Source organism: Chenopodium quinoa, unplaced genomic scaffold (genome assembly GCF_001683475.1).
Source record: "Chenopodium quinoa cultivar QQ74 unplaced genomic scaffold, ASM168347v1, whole genome shotgun sequence".
In the NCBI taxonomy this organism is placed as follows: Eukaryota; Viridiplantae; Streptophyta; class Magnoliopsida; order Caryophyllales; family Amaranthaceae; genus Chenopodium; species Chenopodium quinoa.
In genome coordinates, this window is record NW_018743616.1 from 3,114,583 (window position 1) to 3,138,644 (window position 24,062).

At 32.7% G+C, this 24,062-nt stretch overlaps 1 protein-coding gene across 1 annotated transcript; it reads right to left on the bottom strand.

Annotated features, from left to right (window-relative positions):
- Positions 1-12,726: 12,726 nt before the first annotated feature.
- Positions 12,727-18,766, bottom strand: LOC110683074. Its single transcript, XM_021859420.1, has 2 exons — positions 16,732-18,766; positions 12,727-16,636 (listed from the first exon to the last, which is right to left on the bottom strand). Exon 2 carries the CDS (start codon positions 14,358-14,360, stop codon positions 13,413-13,415), a length of 948 nt encoding a protein of 315 aa, XP_021715112.1. The 5' UTR covers positions 14,361-16,636; positions 16,732-18,766; the 3' UTR covers positions 12,727-13,412.
- Between the last annotated feature and the right edge of the window lie 5,296 nt (positions 18,767-24,062).

Consider the following 24,062-nt stretch of genomic DNA (forward strand, 5'->3'; position numbering starts at 1 on the left):
ATTGATTTTGGTGGTTTGCTGCATCTTAATTTGAAGGATAACATTAGCCATCAGTTATACAACTATGTAGTTACCCATTATAATCCTAAGGCTAGAAATCTGATTGTTGGTAAAAAGGAACTTGCCATTCATATAGATTGTTGTGATATTGCTAATGTGTTAGGTATTCCTTATACTGATAAACCTGTGAAAGAAATATCCAAGATTAAGAAAGGATTTAATCCTAATGATGCTTTGAAGTCAGAGTGGAGGCAATTTTTGGGTTTAGATGATGCTGTTGAATCTAAAAAAGTTGGTGAAAGTAAGAAAAGGAAAATTGGAGAGACTAAAAAAAAAGACATGTCAATTTTAACACTTATTTTAAGTTGTTTCAGAAATATAGAGATGAGAGTTATCAATTCAAGAGACTTTTTGTTCTTTTTGTTGTATCCCACTTTTTGGTTCCAATGGGTGATAAGTCTCCAAACTTTAACATAATAAGTCTTTGGAAGATGTTCGTTTTATAAAGACTTACAACTGGGCTGGTTATGTGATGGATTCTCTATGTGAATCAATATCAGTATTTCAAGCTTTTCCTCTGAAGAAGAAGGCAGATAGGGGAGGGAAAGCTGCATCAAAACAAATAAATGGTTGTCTTGTTGCGTTTGTTATTGTCTTTTTGCAAGAGTTTGATTTTTGGACCACCTTAGATAGGAAGTCATTTATAATGAATTGGACTTGTGAAAGTCTGAATGAAAGGATTAAGGCTGTTGTAGAAAATATGGACTATGGTACTTTGAAGTTATATCCTCAGACCATTCCAAAACAGTATGCTGGTAAAAGTGATTAGGCTGTTTTATAAGCTTTTTAGCTTGAGAGCATGGAGTTTAAGATTGAAGAGAGTAATGAAGAAGATTTGGATTTAAAGAAGGAAGGTCCTGCCGTAGAACCTGCTAGCCTTAGTTTCAAAATTGAAGATGAAAAAGCTAGATATGTTATGTACAGGATTCCTCAAGATTTTCCAACTGATGATGAAATTGACAAGCTGGATATCGACGAAAGTTTAAAATCTTTTCTTTTGATTAATTTAAGTTTATTAGTCAGATTTTAAATTTTTTGTTTGATTATAGATTAATTTAGTCTGGAAATATATTATTTCAGTCAGGAATTAGATTATTTTGGTCAGTAATTAAGTTATTTTTGTCAGTAATTAAATTATAACAGTTAGGAATAAGATTATTTCAGTCAGAAATTAGATTATTTTTTTCAGGAATTAGAATATTTCAGTCAGGAATTAGATTATTTCAGTCAGGATTTATATTATGTCAGTTAGGAATTAGATTATTTTTGGAATTAGTTTATTTTTATCAAGAATGGAATATTTTTGTCAGGAATTAGATTATAATTGTTAGGAATAGATCTTTTTTTTTTATCAAATATTACGATCTTTTTTTACTTTGGTCAGGAATTAGATTATTTTGGTCAGGAATTAGATTATTTTGGTCAAGAATTAAGTTATTTTTGTCAGGAATTAAATTATATCAGTCAGGAATAAGATTATTTCAGTCAGAAATTAGATTATTTTGGTCAGGAATTAAGTTATTTTTGTCGGGAATTAAATTATATTAGTCAGGAATAAGATTATTTCAGTCAGAAATTATATTTTTTTGTCAGGAATTAGAATATTTTAGTCAGGAATTAGATTATTTTAGTTAGGATTTATATTATGTTAGTTAGAAATTAGATTATTTTTGTCAGGAATTAGTTTATTTTTATCGGGGATTAGAATATTTTTCTCAAGAATTAGATTATAATTGTCAGGAATTAGATCTTTTTTATCAGATATTACAATCTTTTTTACTTTGGTCGGATATTAACATAGTTTTATTTTATTATATGTTACTTATTCACTTTTTGTTCTATTTTTTACTAGTCTGTGAAGAAGAAAATGATGAAATTTGGTCGTAACTTGAAGTTTGTATCAGAGAACCAAATTCACTTTGCTATTGATTTGAAGGATGAAGCAAGGACATTTTCACAAGAGTCTCAATCTCAAGGAGAAGATGATATATATTCTAATCCTGAATTCTTTGCAAAAATTGGTCAAATAGTGGAAGTTGCTATGCAGAGCAAAAAGTTAGCTTCTGATTTGGATCAATTTAATAATAAGCTTTAACTGATGATATTGTAAGTTTTATTATCTTTATTATGATTTTATATCTTAAATTTAAGATTTGTATCTGATATTAATCTTGATTTTATATAGGTTTATAATGTTAATTCTGATCTTTATCAACAAGATAATTTGAAAAAAGACCAAACTGAAGACAATGAAGGTAATTTAGAGAACAAAAACCAAGGCAACGAAGTTAATGTAGAGGATGAAACTAATATGCTTGTAGATTCTAAAATTGAAGGGATAGGAGAGGAGAATAAAGATGAAGCTAATAAAGTCACTGTGGAGGATGAAACTTATATTGATCAAGGTTTGAATCAATCAGTTGGTGGTTTAGTTGTTGGAGATGTTGTTCTTGGTTCTAAACCTGTCACAGGATCATTTGAAACTTCAACATCACCTCAAAGAACACCAAAGAAAGCTAAGATACTCAATGATTATTATTCAGCTGGTTTGAATGAGAATCAGGCAAGGATTGTGCAAGAAGGGAAGAGTTTTATAAAGAGAGATGTTTCAATGCCTAAGTTTCAGTTAATTACTCCTACTCCTCCTACACCTCAACCATCTTAACAAGAATCACCAGTAGTTACAGTTTTCCCTGTACAAAGTTCCTCCGAAGTAACTCCAGTAGTTATTGAGAAAGAGAATGAAAACAAGGATAACAACAATCCTAAGGATGATGACAGCAAATCTAAGATCTAATATTTGTATAATATTTTAATATTTTTTTAAAATAATATCTGTATTTAAGTTTGATATATCATAAAAATTAATATTTTTTTTTATTTATATTTGTATTTTTTTTATTAACCTATATATATATATATATATGTGTGTGTGTGTATTTGTGTGTGTGTGTGTGTGTGTGTTTTCAGGTTGCTACTAGATCTGATGAATTAATTCAATCTAAAGATACTGAAGAACATCATGTAGCTGTTGGTCAGGCTTATCAGGTATTGTTCTATGTTATTTAGTAATATTTTTGTTTGATAATAGATTATTTTATTCAGGAATTAAAATATTTTAGTCAGAAATTTAAATATTTTAGTCAGGATTTAAAAATTTTTAAGTCAGGAATTTTTATATTTTAGTTAGGAATTAGATTATTTTAGTCGGGAATTAGTTTAATTTTGTCAGGAATTAGTATATTTTAGTCAGGAATTAAATTATTTTAGTTAGGAATTAGTTTATTTTTGTCGGGAATTAGATTATTGTTTTTTTAGAAATTAGTTTATTTTTGTCAGGAATTAGATTATTTTTGTTAGGAATTAGTATACTTTTGTCATGAATTAGATTACTTTGGTTTGATATGAAATTTTTATTTTCTTGTAGGAAGTAGAAGTCGAGCCTAGACATACAAGTCAAGTTTTAAATTTATTGAGGAATAAAGATGTTCAAAAGGAATTTCTTACAAGGGAATCTGTTGCTGATTTGTCTCAAGATGATCTTTTGGTATTTAGAGATCAGACTCCAAAACACACATATTGAGTTGATTGATATAGATAAAACTCCTAAGGCTCCTAATGTTCCTGTTTCCCCTTAAATCAATTTTATTCCTGCTGACATGTATTCTGAAAAAAGGGATGAGAGATTGCAACATTTAAAAGATATGAAGCAGTTGACATTGCAAGCTGATTTGGAAGCAGCTGGTGATTCTAATTGGGTAGAAACCCCTATTGATAAGATTCCTATTCGAAATCGACAGGTTCTTGTCTCTAGGAGTTTGCAGGAAAATAATCCTTTACATCTAAGAAATTTGGGTGAACAACAAAGATATATGTGTGATTTTCTCTTTTATATGCGATATGATGATGAGAAGGAGTTAGATCCTTCCGATTCAGATGGGCAATTAAGGAGCGTAACAGACATCTGTAGAATGAAGATACTGGGTATGTGGTATGTGAGTTTGGTAGCGATGATAAGTTAAAAACTGATATTATTTTGGTTAAAGAGGAGTTTACTTCGCTGTGTCCTTCTGTCTGGGTTAACAGTGCTGTTATTGATGCTTGAGCTTATGTACTGAATGATGAAAAGAGCAAAATAACTAACAGAGGCATTTTTTAGTACAAAAGATTTTGTTTTCATATTGGAGTTTCTGTAAGTTTTTTCTTTTTCTGTACATATTTGTTTTTGAAATTTTTATTTGTATAACATAATATTTTTTTATTTATGATATTTTTTTCATTATGTTTTGTAGGAATCTGTTGAGAGATACTTAAGAAAGAGAAAATTGTACCTGGCAGAAGTTAAATTCATTAAAGAACAAGAGAAAGTTTTGGAGACTTTGAAAGATGATCCAGAACAATTTGAAAAGTTTAAGGAAGATTTGAAAAAAAAGGAGCTTACGTTGAAGTTGAAAAGACATGATTTTGTTGATGTTTATAATTGTATAAAGTAATGGGTTGAGTTTGCTCCTTTGCTCAATATAGCTAAAGCAGAGTTGGTAAGTTTTTAACTTCATTTGTTATATTAGAATTTTATAGTCAGGTTTTAGGTTATTATAGTCAGGTATTAATTTCTTTTAGCCAACTATTATCTTCTTTTACTCTGGTAATATATCTTTATAGTAAGCTATTATCTTCTTTTACTCAGGTAATATATATTTATAGTTAGGTATTAGCTTCTTTTAGTCAAGTATTAGCTTCTTTTAGTCAGGTATTATATTTTCATAGTCAAGTATTAGCTTCTTTTAGTCAGGTATTATATTTTCATAGTCAAGTATTAGCTTGTTATAGTCAGGTATTAGCATATTATAGTCAGGTATTAGCTTCTTTTAGTTAGGTATTAGCTTCTTATATTCAAGTAATAATTCATTCTAGTAAGATAATAGTTTGTTTTAGTCAGCTATTATTTCTTTTTAATAAGATATTATCGTTTTATAGTCAGGTATTAACTTCTTTTAGTTAGATATTATTTTCTTTTAGTCAGTAATTATTTTAATTCACATATTATTATTATTATTATTATTATTATTATTATTATTATTATTATTATTATTATTTTGTATGGTAATAGTTTTTAACTTATTTTCTATTTTATTTTGTAGATTTTCTTTCCTATTTGTTATCGTGATCATTATACTCCGATGGTTTTGAATTTCATTCCTGGTAAAGATCCACGTATAGATTGAATAAATAATAGAAGTGATCTTTGTGAGAGTTTTGATTGGTATGACAAAATTGATGAATTTTTGGTAAGAATTTTGAATATAATAGTTTTAGTTCTCTTATAGAAAATTATACTTTTAGATGCTTATATATATTTATATTTATAGGTGAAAGCTGCTAGTTTATTTTTGGGCAAGCATGGTCATTTAAAAGCTGATATTATTACGGGTCTACCTTGGAATATTCCTCACTTTTCATGGAGAACAACCACTAAAAATAATGATTGCGGTGTTTTTGCGTTAGTTTGTATGCAAAAGTACAATGGATTAGATGCTCGAATTGTTGATTTGAAACTTGTAAGTTTATTTTCTCTTAAATTTTTGACTTCTACTAATGATTTTTTATTGTTTTTATTTATGTGTTCTTTTATAAATTTGCAGAAGCAAAATAGGAAGATTTATAGGTGCAATATTTCTTTTCATATGATGAATAGAGAAGAAAATTTTTGGCGCAAAAAAGTGTGGAATGATTGCATTTCTTTTTCTACTACGAAGCACGTCATTTTGAATGCTCAGCCTGCAAAGAGAAAGGTTGAGAAAAAATATGCAGATGATGTAGCTGCTTTAATGAAAGAAAAAGAGAAGCAATTCATGCTGGAGCAAAAAAAAAAAAAAATGGAAATTGAAGAAAAAGAAAAGTTGGTGGATTAGCATTTAGGTAAAGTTGTAAAGTTAGATAAGGAAGTAGATGGTTTTGTAAATAATTAATTTAGGAAGTACATGTATTTAGTTATTTTTACAATTTTATATATTCTTTTTATAGTCAGATATTAAGTTTCTTTTGTTTGATAATACTTAAGTATAGTCAGATATTAATTTTCTTTTCTTTGATAATACTTAAGTATAAACAGATAATAGTTTAGTTTGGTTATGAATTAGGCTTTTTTAGTCCGGTTTTATATAATTTTTGTCAGGTTTTACATAATTTTAGTCAAGTTTTACATTATTTTACTCATGTTTTTTATTATTTAGTCAGAAATTACGATGTATAAGTCAGGTTTTATATAATTTTAATCAGGTATTACAAATTATTCATCAAATATTACAAAGTTATTAATCAGGTATTATAAAATATTAGTCAGATATAAGCTTTGTTTTCTTTGATAATAAGCTACTGTAGTCAGGTAAAATTTTATTTATATTAAAATTAAAAATATTTTAAAAATTATAATATCAAAACAAAGATATCATAACATAGTATTTTACAATTATTCTGAAAAAATAAATTATATTTAAAATCACCCTATATTATATGAGTTGTGGATTTGGAGTTTTTGTACCAAACTCATTTGAATCTCTTGTTGCTATCCTTCTCCTTTCAAAATGTCCTCTAATTCTTTTGTTCTTTTTTGGCCTTCCTTTAGTTTTTGGTCGTTTTGGATCTTTTATTGTATTCCTTCTCTCTTCTTCTTCATCAAGTTCACGAATTTTTCTTCATTTGTTTGGAACACTTTTCTTACAGATTTGTATAGTTGTTCCAAAGCATCATCACAAATTTTTGTTGCATCTTTGTTCCCTTGACATATTGTTACAAGGTTGTAAAATTTTTTTTGTTATTGACTGCCTCCAAGGAGAATTTATTAATGAATGAGCAATAGTTGGAGCTCCTAACAAAAAGAAAAAAAAATTATATATATATATATATATATATATATATATATATATATATATATATATATATATATATATATATATATATATATATATATAAGGTTAAATACTATCTAGATATTAAATAAATAAGGTCAGATATTAGCTACAAAAGATAAGATATTATCTGAAAATGGTCATATATTAGCTAAATATCTGACCTTATATATTTAATTAACAAATAATAATTTTTATTTAAAGAAGTATGTACGTACCTGATTCATTTTCATCCATATCATTGATTTTGCAAGCTTTGTCCAACGTTTCAGAATGTATCTCTCCGGTATAGCATGTATGCTGTACATTTGCATTATTTTGAGGATGTGAAAGCACAACAATCCAGTCTCTGTGAAGCACATACAAGAACATACAAACTCACGGTTGTGACTGTGATATATTACTTGATAGCTGTGCTTATAATCTTCATCAAGAGAAACATAAAAGAATTTGACATTTTGCATTGAAGTGACCTTTTCTCTTGCATATGCTCTTAGAATTGTTTCAAATTCCAACTTAAAATCCTTGTATAAGTTTAGAGTATAAACTTCAGCTGCATGTTTTAATATCTTTGTTGTTGTTTTTGGTTTCTCAGTAGTACATCTGAAGTTGTCACTCTTTTCAATGCTTCTCCATCTTTTCACAGTTGCTTTAAATATGTGAAAGAACTCATAAAGGCTAGTGGTTCTGTTAGCCTTAAATGAAATTGCTCTATTTGTCACCTCTACTCTTTGAGATGAAAGAATTCCAGCTGAGAATATGTCCTTACTCAATGTTGTGCACCATTTTTCTCGTAGCCCATATAACCTATCAAACCATTCTTTTTTTTTTTTTTTTTTTTTTTTTTTTTTTTTTTTTTTTCTAAATCCATGTGTTTGAACCATTTTGTGCCAGCATTCTTCAAATTCTAATTCTAAATCACAACCACTTAAGCATTTGTGAAACATATTCTTGAATTCAGGATTGCTTTTTAGAGTTCCAAAGTGAGAGACAAAATTCTTTTGTAGATGCCATAGACATAATCTATGTCTTGAATTTGGATAAACCTTCAATAATAATAAGAAGAATTAGATTATTTTAGTCAGAAATTAGATTATTCTAATCAGGAATTATATTATTTTAGTCAGGAATTAGATTACAAATTATTAGACAAGTATTACACATTATTAGTCAGATAATACATTATTTTAGTCAGGTAATATAAAGTTTTAGTCAGGTGTTAAATAATTTATTAGTCAGGTATTACAAAGTATTAATCAGGTAATACAAAGTATTAGTCAGGTATACACTGTTTTTAGTTAGTCAGATATTAAGTTATTTTAGAGCTAATAAGTTTGTCAACTGAAAATAATATTAGTTTTTTTAAAAAAAAACAAACTGAAAATAATATTATTAAAAATTAAAAATATCTTTAATAATATATTAATATTTTACCTAACCCTAAACGAGATATAAGTTGTTGCCTCCCTATATATACTACACCATTCTATTTTTATGTTTGATTTCAAATCTATTTTTCTCTTCCCACATAAGAAACCCTAAATCTTAATTTTTCTGCAAAAATGGAAAACAGAAGATCCACTAGAGATATAAAAAAGGTCGTTTCCATTGATACTGAAACTGTTGATATAAAATCAACTGAGATCCAGTTGAGTTATCTTAAAGGCCAATTGCAAGGAGCCATTGATCGATGCAATACTGAGGAAAGCTTGTTATTGATTTAACAAAGGAGGTGAACAAGTTTGAAAACATCTTGAAAGAGAAGAAGCAAAAGGCGTGGGAAGATGATTTAGCCGCCGCTGCAGAGGCTAGTGAAGCAGTTTGGGAAGAAATGCAGAAGAAGAAGAAGAAGAAGAAGAAGAAGAAGAATAGGGTTGTTGGAGAATCCTTAAACTAGTTGTCTTTAATTGTAACTTTTTCTTTTAAAGTTTAGTTTTAGTTTTCAATTTAATTGAGTATGGTGGTTTAGGGTTTGAAATTGTAATAATATTTTGCTGATAATAAAATTGTTTGTTATTATCTACCTGTATTTCATTTCATGTTGAATTTTTTAAAGTTTCATCTGTTAAAATTGCCTACGTTGATGATTATTTAAACTCTAAAAATGAAAATACAAGTTCAAAATAAATAAGTTTAGTTTAATATTACATTTATTTTAGTCAGATTTTAAATTATTGAAGTCAGGAATTACAAATTATTAGTCAGGTATTAGATTATTTTAGTCATGTATTACATTATTTAAGCCAGGAATTAATAAGTATTAGTCAGGTATTACAATATTTTAGTCAGGCATTATAAAGTATCAGTTAGGTTTAAATAATTTTAGTCAGGTTTCAGGTATATATAGTGATGTTTTAGATTATTTCACTCAGGTTTTACATTAATTTAGTTAGGAATTACAAAATATTAGTCAGGTATTACAAATTGCAAGTCAGGTTTTATAATTTTAGACAGGGAATTACAAAGTATTAGTCAAGTAATACAAAGTATTAGTCAAGTAATACAAAGTATTAGTCAAGTATTACAAAGTATATTAGTCAGGTATTACAAATTATTAGTTAGGCATACAAAGTGTATAATATATATTATAAAGCTAAAACTGCTTACCTTTGGTATGGTGTTACTCATTGCAAGATCTTGATCAGTGAAGATTGATTTTGGTTCAATTTCACACATTGATTTTTTGAAAATTGAAAGCAGCCAAACAAATGTTACAGTCTTTTCATCAGTTATGAAGGCACATCCAAACGTTGTTGATTTCCAATGGTTGTTTATACCAACAAATGGTGCACATATCAACCCATATTTGTTTGTTCTGTATGTTGTATCAAAGATTAAAACATCACCATAAGCTTTGAAATCTTCAAGCATTTGAGAGTCACGCCAAAAATAGCTCACCACACACTAGTAGAAAAAGTAAGTGACAAGCGGTTCAAACCCCCTAATGGGAAGCGGTTTTGAACCGCTTGGGCTTGGAGGGCTTCGCATTGCCCATTTAAATGGCAAGCGGTTCAAACCGCTTCCCATTTTAATTTTTTTTCCACATTATTATTAATAATAATATAATAATAATATTAATAGTGACCTGTCATAATAATACCAGTGACCTGTCACAATAATATTAATATTACAAACAATAATACAATAATATATAACATGAAATACTTATATATATCAAAAGTAACATCATTAATATATTTAATTAACAATAATTAGTAATTACACAAAAATATATAAAGATAACATTCAAAAATACTACGTACTAATTATAATTAATGTTAATATATAAAAAAACATAACTAAAATAATGTTCATAATAACTAATAAACTCAATCTCACTAATTAATTTGGTGTGTGTGCACCCACTCCGACGATTCTAGATGCCATCAAATGTCACGAAAAAAGCCCACATGTCGTGAATTTCATTAATTTCTTTGCTTATTAACGGGCCTTCCCTTTGAATCTTGCAAACCTTTGGGTAAAAAAAAAACCAAACATTATCATGCGTATTACAAAAAATTCAGAAAATGTGTGTCAAATATTTCAAAATTAGTCGCCAAAATTTGCAAACACTTAGGCATCAAAATTCACAAACAATTAGGCACCAAATTCACCAAAATTCATCAAAATCCACCAAAATTCACCTAGGCTGCGGCAACTGCTTGGGCTGCTGCACCTGCCTTGGCTGCTTCAGCTGCTTGGGCTGCTGCCTGGGCTGTTGTAGTTGCCTTGGCTACTACCTTGGCTGTTGCAGCTACCTGGGCTGCTGCACTAGCCTTGGCTGCTGCTTTGGCTACTGGGCTGCTGCAGCTGCCTGTGCTGCTGCATGGGCTGTTGCACCTGCCTGGGCTGCTGCACCTAGGGGTGTTCAGATTCGGGTACCCGGATCTTTGGGTAGTTGAAAAGTCAGCCCGTGTCCCGGCCCGGATAATTCGGGTACCCGAATATTAAAATTAGTTGGTATCTAAAGCTGCTGTAAAATATGTTTCAAAGTTTACATTTGATATTTTTATAAAAAATTGACTCTACAGAAATTGAATGCAATGGATCTTAAGAAGCCAAACAATAAAACAACAAAAATTGAATCTACTGAACATAATGCTAAAGAAATTGCACAAAATTATAATCATAAACCCATAATCAAATTGTAAAACCCAGAATTCAAATTAAAAAGTAGAATCCCAAAAAACCAGAACATAATACTTCCTCCGTTTTTTATTATCTGCAACAATTACCAAAAAAATAGGTGTTTCATATTATTTGCAACAAGTTTCCCTTTTTAGTAAGTTTAGTAAGGGTAAAATTACGAAAATACCCCTAAAAAAACTGATTATAAACTAACCTAAACACTAACTATGATTAATATACCCTATAATCTAACATCCTAATCTAACCATTCCCACCAAAAAATCAGAATCCCCACCCCCTATTTCCATCAACAACTCAGGAACCCTAAATCACCCTTTCACATCCTCACCTCCTCACCTACCTTCATCAATGCTGCTCCCAACCACATCCATTAATGAGGCTGTGTTCATCCTCCTTCTTTTACTTATTCCAACGCTTCAATTTATTTTTCGAAATTTCTGGGTTCTTCCATTTTGCGTTTCTCTGTCTTCACCTTCAAACCCTAATTTTTGCGATTCTCTCTCTTCAACTTGAAACCCAGAAAAATAAGTTCCTCAGACAAGAAAAACCCAGATGTGGACGTGATTGCTACCTATAAGTGCCAACGTCGCACTAGAAAAAAGCGTTTGATTGGTACCCGTTCTGCGATGTACCTGGATATGAAGTGTATGGGAGAGGCGCCTTTGAAACTGGTCCCAAATGAGTCCGATGATGAGGGTTGTGTTGTTAAAAACCTAGATTTGGGTAAGGTTGGTGAGGGTTCCATCAAAACGCTTCCAGAAGTCATTGTTCTGGATAACGACGATGAAGAACCCCATGTTCCTGCCCATTCGCCTCCTAAAGATGTTGAAGAGGGGGTGGCTGATGTCAAATCTAGGGCAAGGGGGGGCTTGTGGGAAAAAGCGCCAGAGATCTGAGTCCCTTCCTGCTGAGAGCGCTGAAAGTTGTGCACCGTAGCTTGATTCTCCTACTAATCTAGCAGCGTAACTTATTTCTTACCTTGGAATTAATTGTTTGTTTGTTTTCTTGTTCTTTTAGGGTTTTATCTATTCTAGGGTTTTGATTATTTTGCTGCCTTGAGGTTATATGGTTGAAATGGGTTGCCTGGATCTACACATATATGATGTTTGTTATTGTGGACAGTAATTGGCTAATAATGTGGAGTTCTTGTACTGATTTGTGTTGTTTAGCCTTATTTTCAATGTTGTTTGCCTTACCAATGATGGGTTTGTTAATTGGTGTTCATATTTTTATTAGACCAATTTTTATGCTGTGTTGTTTATGATAATTTGTTTGAAATTCCCTATGATTAGTAGCCTCAGTTGCATGTTGGTTGCCCTACTTATGTTGTGCCTGATGTGTTTACAGTTCTTCACAATTATTGTAGCCTGTTGGAGGGTTGATAAGTTGGTTTACATAATCATGCTCTGTGTTGCATTATTTGCCTGAGTTCATTTAGTATAACTTGGAGGCTGAACTAATAAGGAGTTCCTATGCCATTGGGGTTCAAAGTTGTTGGTTGCCTGAGTTGATTTAGTATTGATTTGGTGAATGATGATTATCCTTTTTGAGTCCCCTAAACAGCAATCTGTCCCTTAGCCAGTTTAGAGTCCCTTGCTTTTTTTTTGTGTGTGGTTGGGAAATCCATATGATGAAGGGACTCATTTGATACAACCAATTCATAACTTGGATTAGCTCCAACAACTTGATATAGAAGTTGTTGTTGAGGGAACCAATTATGTAATTTTTGTGAAAAAATTAAAAACCCTCTGATGGATTTATTTGTCACTGTATTTTGCATTTTTTATGCTTAGTTTGTGTCCCTAGTTGGTCATAAACCTTCCACAATGTTAATCATTAATTAAACCAAAAAATTTTACAATCTCCAAAAGAAGCTAGCTTAGACTGTCATACAATATTCATGGGCCTGACTTACAACAAAATACACATAACCAATGATTAACTTACAGTAATGAACAAGAAAAAAAACAGAAACCATTACATACAATGATTCTTGCTGCTTCATTTACTTCCATTGGTTATGTGTGGCAGTCTTACTAAAACTTCTACATGTGTCAGTTGCTGTGTTTAGTCTGCATCAACTTGTATCCCTTCATCTTCTTCATTTCCTTGATCAGTTGATATAAAAATGGTATTGAGGTAGTCAACAGCTTGTTGAACCACCCTGCTGTCCACCTGTAATTGTTCTGGTAGCATCCCAATCCTTTCTAGCCTCTTCTTCCCTTTGTGTGGTGAGGTGAAGTTATTCCCTCCTAGGTGATTGAGTATTTCTTCCATGCAGCATTGTAGGGTTATCTAACAATATTTGTTCAACACTGGGTTGAACAACTCATATGCTTCTTTAACCCTATCTATGAGTTCCACTAAATACTTTGGGAATGATTGGTATTGTAGTGATTGTATTACACTGAACAGCCCTAGAACTAACACATTTAAATCTGGAGACTGAGGGGGCTGGTATATGAATTGAATGTTGAATCCATTTGACTGACAGGTTGACTCAAATTCCTCATCCCTTGGAACTTGATGAGGTCTGGCATTATCCCATTGTACCAATATGTCCTTGGGTAGATTGGAAGGCCATTTAGCTTTGATGCCTGGAATTACATGATTCAATAGCATTGCCCTTATAGCTTCTTTGTTGACATTCTGTGTTGCTTTGATTTCCACCACACCAGCTCTCCTGTTTTTGCTTTTTTTCTTTGTTGTGCTTTCATACACAAATGGATAAATACCATACTTTCCATCATGTATGACTGCTCCTTGTTGGTCAAAAATAGGCTTCCCAATGGCTGCCATGAACATGCCCTTCACTTTAAACCTTTTGGACTGTTGGCACATGTATGAGTTTGCTTCATTTGATAGGAGGTAGAACTTCCTGGTTTCTGGGTTCAAGTAGAACCATTTTTCATCAATATGGACAACTTGTTGCATGTCCATAAACTTTGGGTCCCCATTTTCTTCAGCAGGCATTAGATGACTTAGCACCCATTTCAATCTTGCTACCTTGTGATTGTCTGTCAGATATGGATGGTTTGTGGCTGTATGTGTTCTGAGTCTGCCTTGCTTCTTCAGTTTGTGGATTGTGACACGTGGTACTTTGAGAGCTGCTGCATAGCTTCTCTCAGTTGTCCTCTTATACAGGGGGACTGATTGTAGGAACTCATCTGTGTAGACCTTTGGTTTTGGTCCTGTTTTCCCCAGCTTTTTACTTCTGACATCTATCAAATTCCCCTTTGCCATCTGGGATTTAATGTCCTCAAAGAGTCTCTGAATTGTGGATCTATGAACATTAAATTTGTTGGCTTGCTGTGTTATATATCCTCTTGGCAGAGGGCCCCCCTAGCTTCAACAAATAACCATCTACTAGTTTCCTTTTCTGGGCAATAGTGAGCTGTTTTCTGCTTTTCTGTTGCTGCATGCCACCATCATGCTGATTTTTAGCAGTCCCTTGCACATTGTTTGCTTCACCGTGTCCCATTCTGTTTTCATCATTAAGCATTTGTTCAATGCTGAAAAAATCATCATCTTCACTGCCTGCCATGATATTTATGCTGATGATGTTGAGTTCCCCAGATTTCAGACCTGGTAATGAAGTGAGAGGGGCTGTTTTTTTATTGTTGTGCTGTTGCTGAACTAGAGTTATGGAGCTGATGCTGCAATTAACTTAGGACTAATTTAGGTTTTAGTCATTACTAATGATGTAATCTTTTGGAAGGAACAAGTATTTTCTGTAATCTTTTGGAAACTCTGTTCTTATGTTGATACATTGTTGGGCAGGTTGTTTATATACCCCCCTTAAATGAAAATTTCAAGGGGGGAAAATTTGGATGAAATGCTTTTTTTTTTGTAAAAGGGAGGGAAATATTTCATGGGAAATGGGTGGGTTGTTTTAAAAGGTTGGCTGATTTTTTTGAAAATTTGGGTGAAAAAATTTTAGAGGGAAAATAATTGGTTCCAAAAATTGAAAAAGGGTCCACCTTTTTTAAAAAGTTGGACCACTTTCTCTTTCATTAAAAAACTTAGATTTTCTTCCCTCCTTTTTTAACTCTTTAATTACATACCCCACTTCCTACTTTTATTCAACTAAACAACTCTTAAAAGTTTTGCCTAGGCATGCTGAACTTGTACTTTGTTGCAGATAATAAAAAACGGAGGAAGTATTAGAAATTAACTTCTCAAAATTCAAAAAAGCATAATTTGACAAACAAATTAGTACCCAAAAATCGAAAAAAAGAAAAATAAAAAAAAACCTTGTCTTTCTTAAGATGGTGTTGAAGAGGAACTAGAGGAGGAACAAACTAATTAGCAAAAGACCCATCAATTGCAAACGCCTCTACTTCTTCCACATTCTTCTCTTAGTTTTATTCCCCAGAAATTAAAGATGACCCTGCTTCTTCTCTAATTATATTATCATCGATGGCGAAAAATTTTCCGTATCACCAACGATGACTTAATGAACAACGGGAGGATTATTTGATGAATGGGTGAAATATGAATCATATGGCTAACCAATTGCTGCTGTCAAATAAATGAATTCACCACCGCAAGTCACCGTATTCTTCGTCACCACCACATGCCGCCATATTCGTCCTCACCACCAGAACAACGTGAAAAGGAGGAAAGAGAAAGCAGAGAGGAGAGGAGAGAGAAAGAGAATAGCAACATCTAAAAAGAAAGAGAAGAAGATAGGGTGGGTAACTGGGTAATGGGTATAGTACGTTTTTTTGTTTTTGTTCTTTTGTATTTTTTTTTAACGGGTATTCGAGTACCCGAGATTAGCAAAGTTTGTCCCATGTCCCGACCCACGAAACTGCTATTTTAGCGGGACGGGTACCCAACCTGAAAAAAAACAAAAAATTTGTCAATTTCCCATTGGGTTTTTGCGGGTTATCGGGTAATCAAGACAGGACAACCGGGTCGGGTTTTTTTAAACACCCCTAGCTGCACCTGCCTGGGCAGCTGCCTTGGTTGTTGCACCTGACCTGTCACAATTTAGCTTCTTCATAACACTTTAGGAAAATAAGTTCAAAGTTAGAAACATAAATACTCAATGACTTAGGTGAGGACATTCAACAATAGGAAGAAATATGTTCCTATTCAGTAGGTTCTTCACTAGCAACTTCCGTGGTGGATTGTCACGAGTCGAATCAAAGTGGTAGATTGTGTTATTGGAAACACAAATCACCAAAAGGCTCCAATGAGCACTACATATATTTACAACAAACAAACCATCTGTCGTTAGAAGTCAACATATATACTTAACAGTTAACTGAATTTTCGGAATTTGAAAAAAAAAACAAACAACTGAATTATGACATATTTAGACAAACTCCTCAAAGCATGGGGCTAATATGAACTTATCTCCCGCACGCGTTGATTCTTTAATACTCCACTCAAGGTAATCTTCCACGTCATGAGGGTTGCATAAGCATCTGGTAAGGGAGGTCTGCTCAGGGCAAAACCACCCAATTGCAGCCTCAGAATTGCATCCACTAATAAGGTGCTCCTGTAGTGACCTTCATGAGAGTAATGTGGGGAATAATTATTAATTACATTTTTTACATTCGAAAATGTAACAACAATATGATGAGGAATAGTGGCATTGAATTACCTCATGAAAGTTTCAATGATGGAAATGTTAAACATGGAACCGGTTAGAAATTCCTTCACATCCACTCTTGTAATAAATGCGATCGCACCCTCATCATAGTGGAACAATGCCTTAGGTATATTCACTTCAATAGATCTACCCCTAGGCAACTCACTAACACGGTTGTGAAGAAAAGTACAAGCTTTAGAGAGCGACTGAAGGACATCGACTTCTACTAGTGGAGTACAGCTCGTTGGTTCGACTGTCGCGTGTCTACCAAAAATAAACCTAACTAAAACCTCCTAAAATGTAGTAGGGTAACCTAAGGTCGATCCCACAGAGAATTAGATTATCAAATTATTACTTGTGAATGTTAAAAACCCCTGATTTGCATAAGGAAAATATGATCTAAGAAAAATAAACTATTAACTAGAAAACAAATAAAGTACGGAGAAATAAACTAATAAAATTAAGATACTATAAAATCAAGAATAATGAAATAGGGAATCGGGAGACGTATTATAGCGTTGGAGTGTCAATTGATCATTGAATTATATATATAATCATGACTATATCTTAATGTTAACTAATGAGCACAAACAAGCATTCAAAACTTCCTTTAATTGCAAATAGACCAAACAAGCTCTTGGAATATTGTCTTACCAACTAATAACCTAGAACAAGCTCTCTAGACTCGATTAATTAGTAGCGTTAATAACAAGGGAGTAGTTAACTTAGCCACAAATCTCACAAGCTCGGACTCGTGCAACTCAAAGGGTTGATAATCTTAGGCATTATAACAAGCTTTAGTCACCTATTAAACACCTAATTGCCACCAAGGGAAATTAACAAGGACAATTACTTACCACAATTTAAAATCCTAGCAATCAAACTAGTAGATTATATTAAAGATGGCCGGTCTAAAATATAATTCAACCAATTCATACCAATAAAATAGACTATCAATCCAATCAAGATATAAACATGATACCCAAGAATTACAACATATCTATTCTCACAAAACCAATAATCCAATGCATAATTGATCTCCCAACCCCACTAATAATTTAGCCTGACATAACAAATGTTGAGTTAACTATAATAGAATACATAAAATTCATAATCAAACTAATAAACAAAGCAAATAAATGAATAAAACTAATAATTAAATTAATCTACCAAGATGTATACCAGCTAGTATACTGATGCATTCAAGAACAAAAGCACTAACTTTCATTTTAATTCTCCAAAGCAAAACTTATACTACTACTAATCCAAGATAAACCAAAGCTGACAATCGAATGAAAAGAAAATGAAAGCATAAATACAATACCAAATCTTCTAATGAGAATGAGAGTAGACACAAGCTGAACTGAGTCACCTCGACTAGTCCGTTTTTGCTTACCCTCCTGCTCGCTAGGTACCTCTCAAAATTCAGATGAAGCTCATCAATTTGCTGCCCTGAACGTAGCCTAGAAAATCCCCAAAATAAAACTCAGATCCTTTTTTTGTTTTGGAGTAGCTGATCGGAATCCCCAAAGTAGTATCGTAGCAAATCGAGAGCTACAACCACCTCAGTTCCTCTGTCGCCGAGTTCAGCTTCCCCCTAAGTTCGCTGTTGCTGGTCTTCTTCTCGCATGCAATTCGGCCTCCCTCCTCCCTGATTTGATACCCAAAACAGCCCAAATATATGTAAATCTTCCAATCTGAAAACGCCTTCTCCTTCCAATTCGGCATCCCAATCTTATAATCGGGAATCTTTAATCCAAAACGCTCTCATCCTTATCTGATTTCATCTCTATCTTTTCTTGCTTGACAAATTGACAACCGTCAATCTCGCTCAGGGGATTGACTCTTTGGCTTACCCGCAAGAACAGTGAGAACAATGAAGAGTTTGAGCTGCTCTCCTCTTTCTAATATGTTATGTGACAGATTGTTATACTTCAAGGCCCAACTGTAATAGCTTACACAATAAAACAACATTGGGCTTGAAATAGTTGAGAGTCAACGGGCTTATAAACTTTGCTTCTCTTAACCGGCGTGTCGTAATATGCAATTTGATGCCAATATTTTCTTTCCTACAAACAATAAAAATAAATAGTAGTAACTTGTGTCTAGATAAGAAAATTACGTAATATATCTTTAAACCATCAAATATCAATATAAAATCAAGAGTTTAATAGATATAAATATTGTATTTTTACGACCTTATCACTCGTTGCAGAACCTCTCGAACTCTTCTTCAACAGGTGTTCACCCTTCGACCCTTGTCCTTGTTCCATGTTCTTTGGAGGTTGGACATCCTTGGATTTTGGCTTCTCCACCTTCTTCCTTTTAGAGGACTAATTTTCCTTTGTAATCTAGTAACATAAAAGCACATGGTCATATTACAAGATATTTGCGACATGTTTTAAAAACAAGCTAAGTAGTTTATACTTACCCCTCCTATCAACCTCACCCGATCACGTGGCCATTGCACAAAGCTACTTTTCGCACCAAGCAGCATAAGGAAGTCATATTCCTTTCTAGGCATCGGTAATGGTAAGTCCTCATGCCTAAGCAGCAACCCAGGTAGCTGCAGTAGCCAAGGGCAGGTGTATGTTTGGGTTTTTCCTCTTTCGAATTCATGTACAAAGTTTTTTGCCAAAAACGCAAATAAAAACCACTTACCATTGTATCATCCCAAAACTCTTGAAGCAACCCTTTATGTATCTCGGGCCACTCAAGTGTAATGGGTATTTTACGAGTAAGTATGCCAATGTAAGTGGAATATTTGTTGCGCCATTGGCCAATATGTTGACCTAACTCGTCATATATTATGTCAATCAAATACATAGTATATATCATTCATATAGTGTAAAAATGAATGCTCTCAAAAGGTCCTTATCACTCCAACCTAACCCATCCTTGAACGTCTAATCTCACTAGTGAATGTATGTCAACTTTCCAATTTTAAGGAAAATTCAGCAGCATTTCCCCCTAGTTCTCCAAGTACACAATGTAGGTAATTACTTACCTACATATGCACCCAGAGAACATGGTGAGAAAATGTTAAGCCGAGATATTCCTTAAAATCGAAAAAGAGACATACATTCACTACCTAAGTAAGATTAAACGTCCAAGAACAATCCCAACCGGGGACTATTCAAGACTTTCTCCTAATGAGAAAGACTCGAATGGCTATCTAGGCAAATGACGATGCAAGCATTCAATAATTTGCAATTATTTGACATTCAACAATACAGAAGTTCATTCATTCATATAATGCTAATTAGACTACCTACAAGCAAACTAAGCCTACTTAACAATCCATTCATTAATTCATATAATGCATTACCAATAAACTAGGATTTGCCGATATTTAAATTATCTATTTCATTCATTAAAATTGCCAAAAATCCCACTACATTATATTTTAATAACCAAATTAAACAAACTAACTAGTTAACTAATAACTATTCTATTAAAAAAATCACTTTTAGGCTACTCAAATTCAAACAACATATAACATTTAAACAATTAAAGTAACAATTAACATTATGGAAACAAATAATTAATAAAACAATTAAGATAAAATTGGGTTAACTAAAATTGAAACCCTAACTTTGAAATTTGGGAAATTGTTGAGAAAGTATAGATAAGGAAGTAAAATTCAACATGAACTCACCCTAATTTGAGAGTGAGAAAGAATGAGGGGTGAGAGGCAGAGGTGTGGTGGTGGTGCCGTGTGAAGTAGCTGCAGCAAGGGATCAAGAGAATGCGACAAGGGAGGGGTAGCAGGGACTACATATCAGCAACAACACGGGTGGCCGACCATGGTCGAGGCGACGATGGTGGCTGCGGTGGTCGTGCTGGGTAGATACTCAATGTAGCAGCACCAACAGTGAAGCATCGGCTTGGTGGTGGTGGGATGTGTGAAGCAGCGGCTTGGTGGTGGTGGTGGGGGTTAAGTGAAGCAGCAACAACAGTAGCAATGGTGGTGCTGGTGGAGTCAGTGCCGACGTTTGAGAGTGAAAGAGTGAAAGAGATGAAGCGGGAGTGAAAGAGTGCAAAATATTGGAATTAAAACCAGCTAAGGGTTTAGGGTTTTCGAAGCGGATTTTAATAACCGCTCCTCATTTGGGGCTTCCCATTTACTTTTTTTTACTAGTGACATTATTTTCTTCTCCAAATTTCAGTCTATAAAAGAATGAAGGATCTTTATCTGCTCTTTCTTGAAGGGTATCTAATACATTCTGCATGTCTCTACCTTCAACCATACTCATTTTCACCCTTGATACATAATTAAGGCAGTCTCTCTTAGTATGACCTACAAATTCTTCTCCTCCAGCTTCATTGCTTATATAGTTGTAAGCATCCATTGGTTTAATACCACTCTCAACCATGCTCTTAATTAGCTCACCCATTGGAGCTGATATTTGTCTTTCTGATCTTAGATGATGTTGTTGAGCTGTTTTTACCAATTCATGATTATGTTCCAACTCATGTGTAAGAACATCAAATGTACCTTCTGCATTTTTCTTGAAACGAATAAGAGCTTTGCATCCAGTTCTTGTGTCAATTACTTCCCTTTCTTTTCTCTTTTTTTTTCATCAGTTTTACCTAATATCGGTATTTCAACTGAATTTTGTTCTCCTGAAATCTTCATTTTACTATTCGTTTTTCCTTCCTTAGAGCATCTATGATAAAACTCATACAGAATATAATTATTATCTCTTCTCTTTGTTGACTTTCTGACACTGAAACCAACATATTTTGAATGAGCTTTGTATAAATAATATCCATCATTGTAGTCTGATACTGTATAGCCTACTAGACATCTACTTATGTTTTCATCCTTGTCATATTTGTAATAATTTGCAACAAAATAAAATATAAATCATACTATTAAAAATTTATTGTATTATTATATTTTTATTTGATAATAGATTAACTTTTGTCAGGAATTACAGTACTATAGTTTGATAATAAACTATGTTAGTCAGGAATTAGATTATTTCAGTCAGGAATTAGATTATTTCAGATAGGAATTAGGTATTTTTTTTTGTCAGGAATTACATTATTTTTTGTCAGGAATTAGATTATTACATTCAGGTATTAGATTATTACAGTCAGGAATTAGATTATTTTAGTGAATAATTAGATTATTACAATCAGGAGTTAGATTATTTTAGTCGGGAATTAGATTATTTTAGTGAGGAATTAGATTATTTTAGACAGGAATTAGATTATTTCAGTCAGGAATTAGATTATTTCAATCAGAAATTTGATAATTACAGTCACGAATTGATCTCGAAATTAATTGTCAACAATTACCTCATTATAATTACAGAGCATTTAATTATCAGTGTATTATACTTCTAATTTTTATAATTTCAAACAAACATACCAAGTATATTTGCATCATCTTCATCTCTTTCTTCATCATCTCTTTGTTGATCGGTGGTCTCTTCTATAATTATATCATCAGCTGCGTTCACATCTGATAAAATAATCATTAATATTAGTATATTTGAATTTTAGAGCTTAAAATTAATCAATAATGCCATGCAAACACTAGTACATAATTGACTTTATGTAACATGTAATTGGTAACACTTCTTGAAATGCAAAATATTAGAGTAATAAGTAACACTTAGGTAACACTTTATTAGAAAGTAACACTCAATGTAACACTTTTAACATAAGTAACACTCCATAGTAACACTTTTAAAAAAAGTAACATTTTATGGTAACACTAAGAGGTGTTACATTATTGAATACTTGAATTAGGTAACTTTTTTGTAACACTTTAATAATAGGTAACACTTTACAGTAACACTTTGATATTAGGTAGCACTTGGTTGTAATAGCACTTTGATATTAGGCAAAATTTGGTTGTAAATTAAATTTGATATAATTTTTTTTTTTAAGAAAATCGTCATAGCCTCACAACTCTCTTCCTCCCTCGTATTTCTCGGTTTCTCCATCAAGCTTGATGGAGCTTCTCGCTCTCGGTGCTCCACCGCTATCCCCTTCTCCCTCCCGGTGCGACAATGTAGCCCCCACCTACCGCAGCCTACCCCTATCGCAACCCGTGCTCCCATAAGGAGTCTGCACTGATTATCGCTCCACCGCCACGCTCACCAGTCCTCCGCCGAACCCACCGATCCACGGCCAACCGCCACACCTCGATCTCCGCTGCACCGCTACGCCGTCACTTCACTATACAGGTAAGCTTCGAATTTCTGAAACATAATTGTGATGAATGAATTGTGAATTTGTGATTGTAAAAATATGTATAATTGGGTTTAGCGATTAAATTTATGATTTAATCTGAATTGGGGGTACAATTATACTTGATTTCTTATTTGGGGGTTTTGTAAATTACTCTGATATTTTAATTAATGAATTGGGTAATTTGTAATTGAATTGAGTGTTGGTTTTAGGGTCTAACTCTAATAATTAAACATTAGTTAAGGGATTAGTATAATTAGTCAGCTCTAACTGCTAACAATCATTTCTGGGTATTCACCGGCATTCCTCAAAAATCCATAAAAATTGGTGAAATAGGTGATTCGTAATGAAAGCAGTTGTTATAACAAGCCCATGAGGTCCAGAAGTATTTGGAGAGTCTGATAATGTTGGTATCTGAAATTTTACACCAGTTAAGGTGAGAGTCTGATAATGTTGGTATCTGAAATTTTAGACATCAATATCTCAGAAGATTTTGATCTGTTCAAAGGAAGCCACTAAGACAACAGACTCAAAATTCCATCTACAGTCTGAGCCTCTGAGGTACTACATCCAAAATTTTTAGTAACTCATCTATTTATCATATGCAAATTTAATGTATGTAGACAAAATTGATTCCACAAAGAATCATATTCTAGAGAAAAGCTCCAATTAATTGTCAATGATAAGGAATGAGCCTAAATGGCTTGCAAATTAACCAAGTCCTGCTCGAGAATGTAATGAATCGAGCATAGCCCAGTCCTAAAGGCTTACACATGCTTCAAACATTGAATACAATTCTAATTTTTCACATAAATATCGACCCATTGTACAATTTTTTTGAGGATAAGTGCTAGGAGCAATTAAAAGTGGCTCGAGACTTGGGAGGAGTGTTACAAAATGCGTTGAGCATAAACAAGCTACCCAACTCCTTAGAAGCCAATAGCTTTGAAGCAAGCATGAATTGTCGTTAGATAGATTCACCTCTGGTACATAATACAACATCAGAATTTAGCAACTTCTTGGTAATTGAAGACCGTACATAATTTATTCAAATCAAAGCAATATATTCTGAAAGAGAGAGATATGCTAACAGTTTCACCTGCATAGGGTTCTAAAGAAGATATGATCTAGCACTA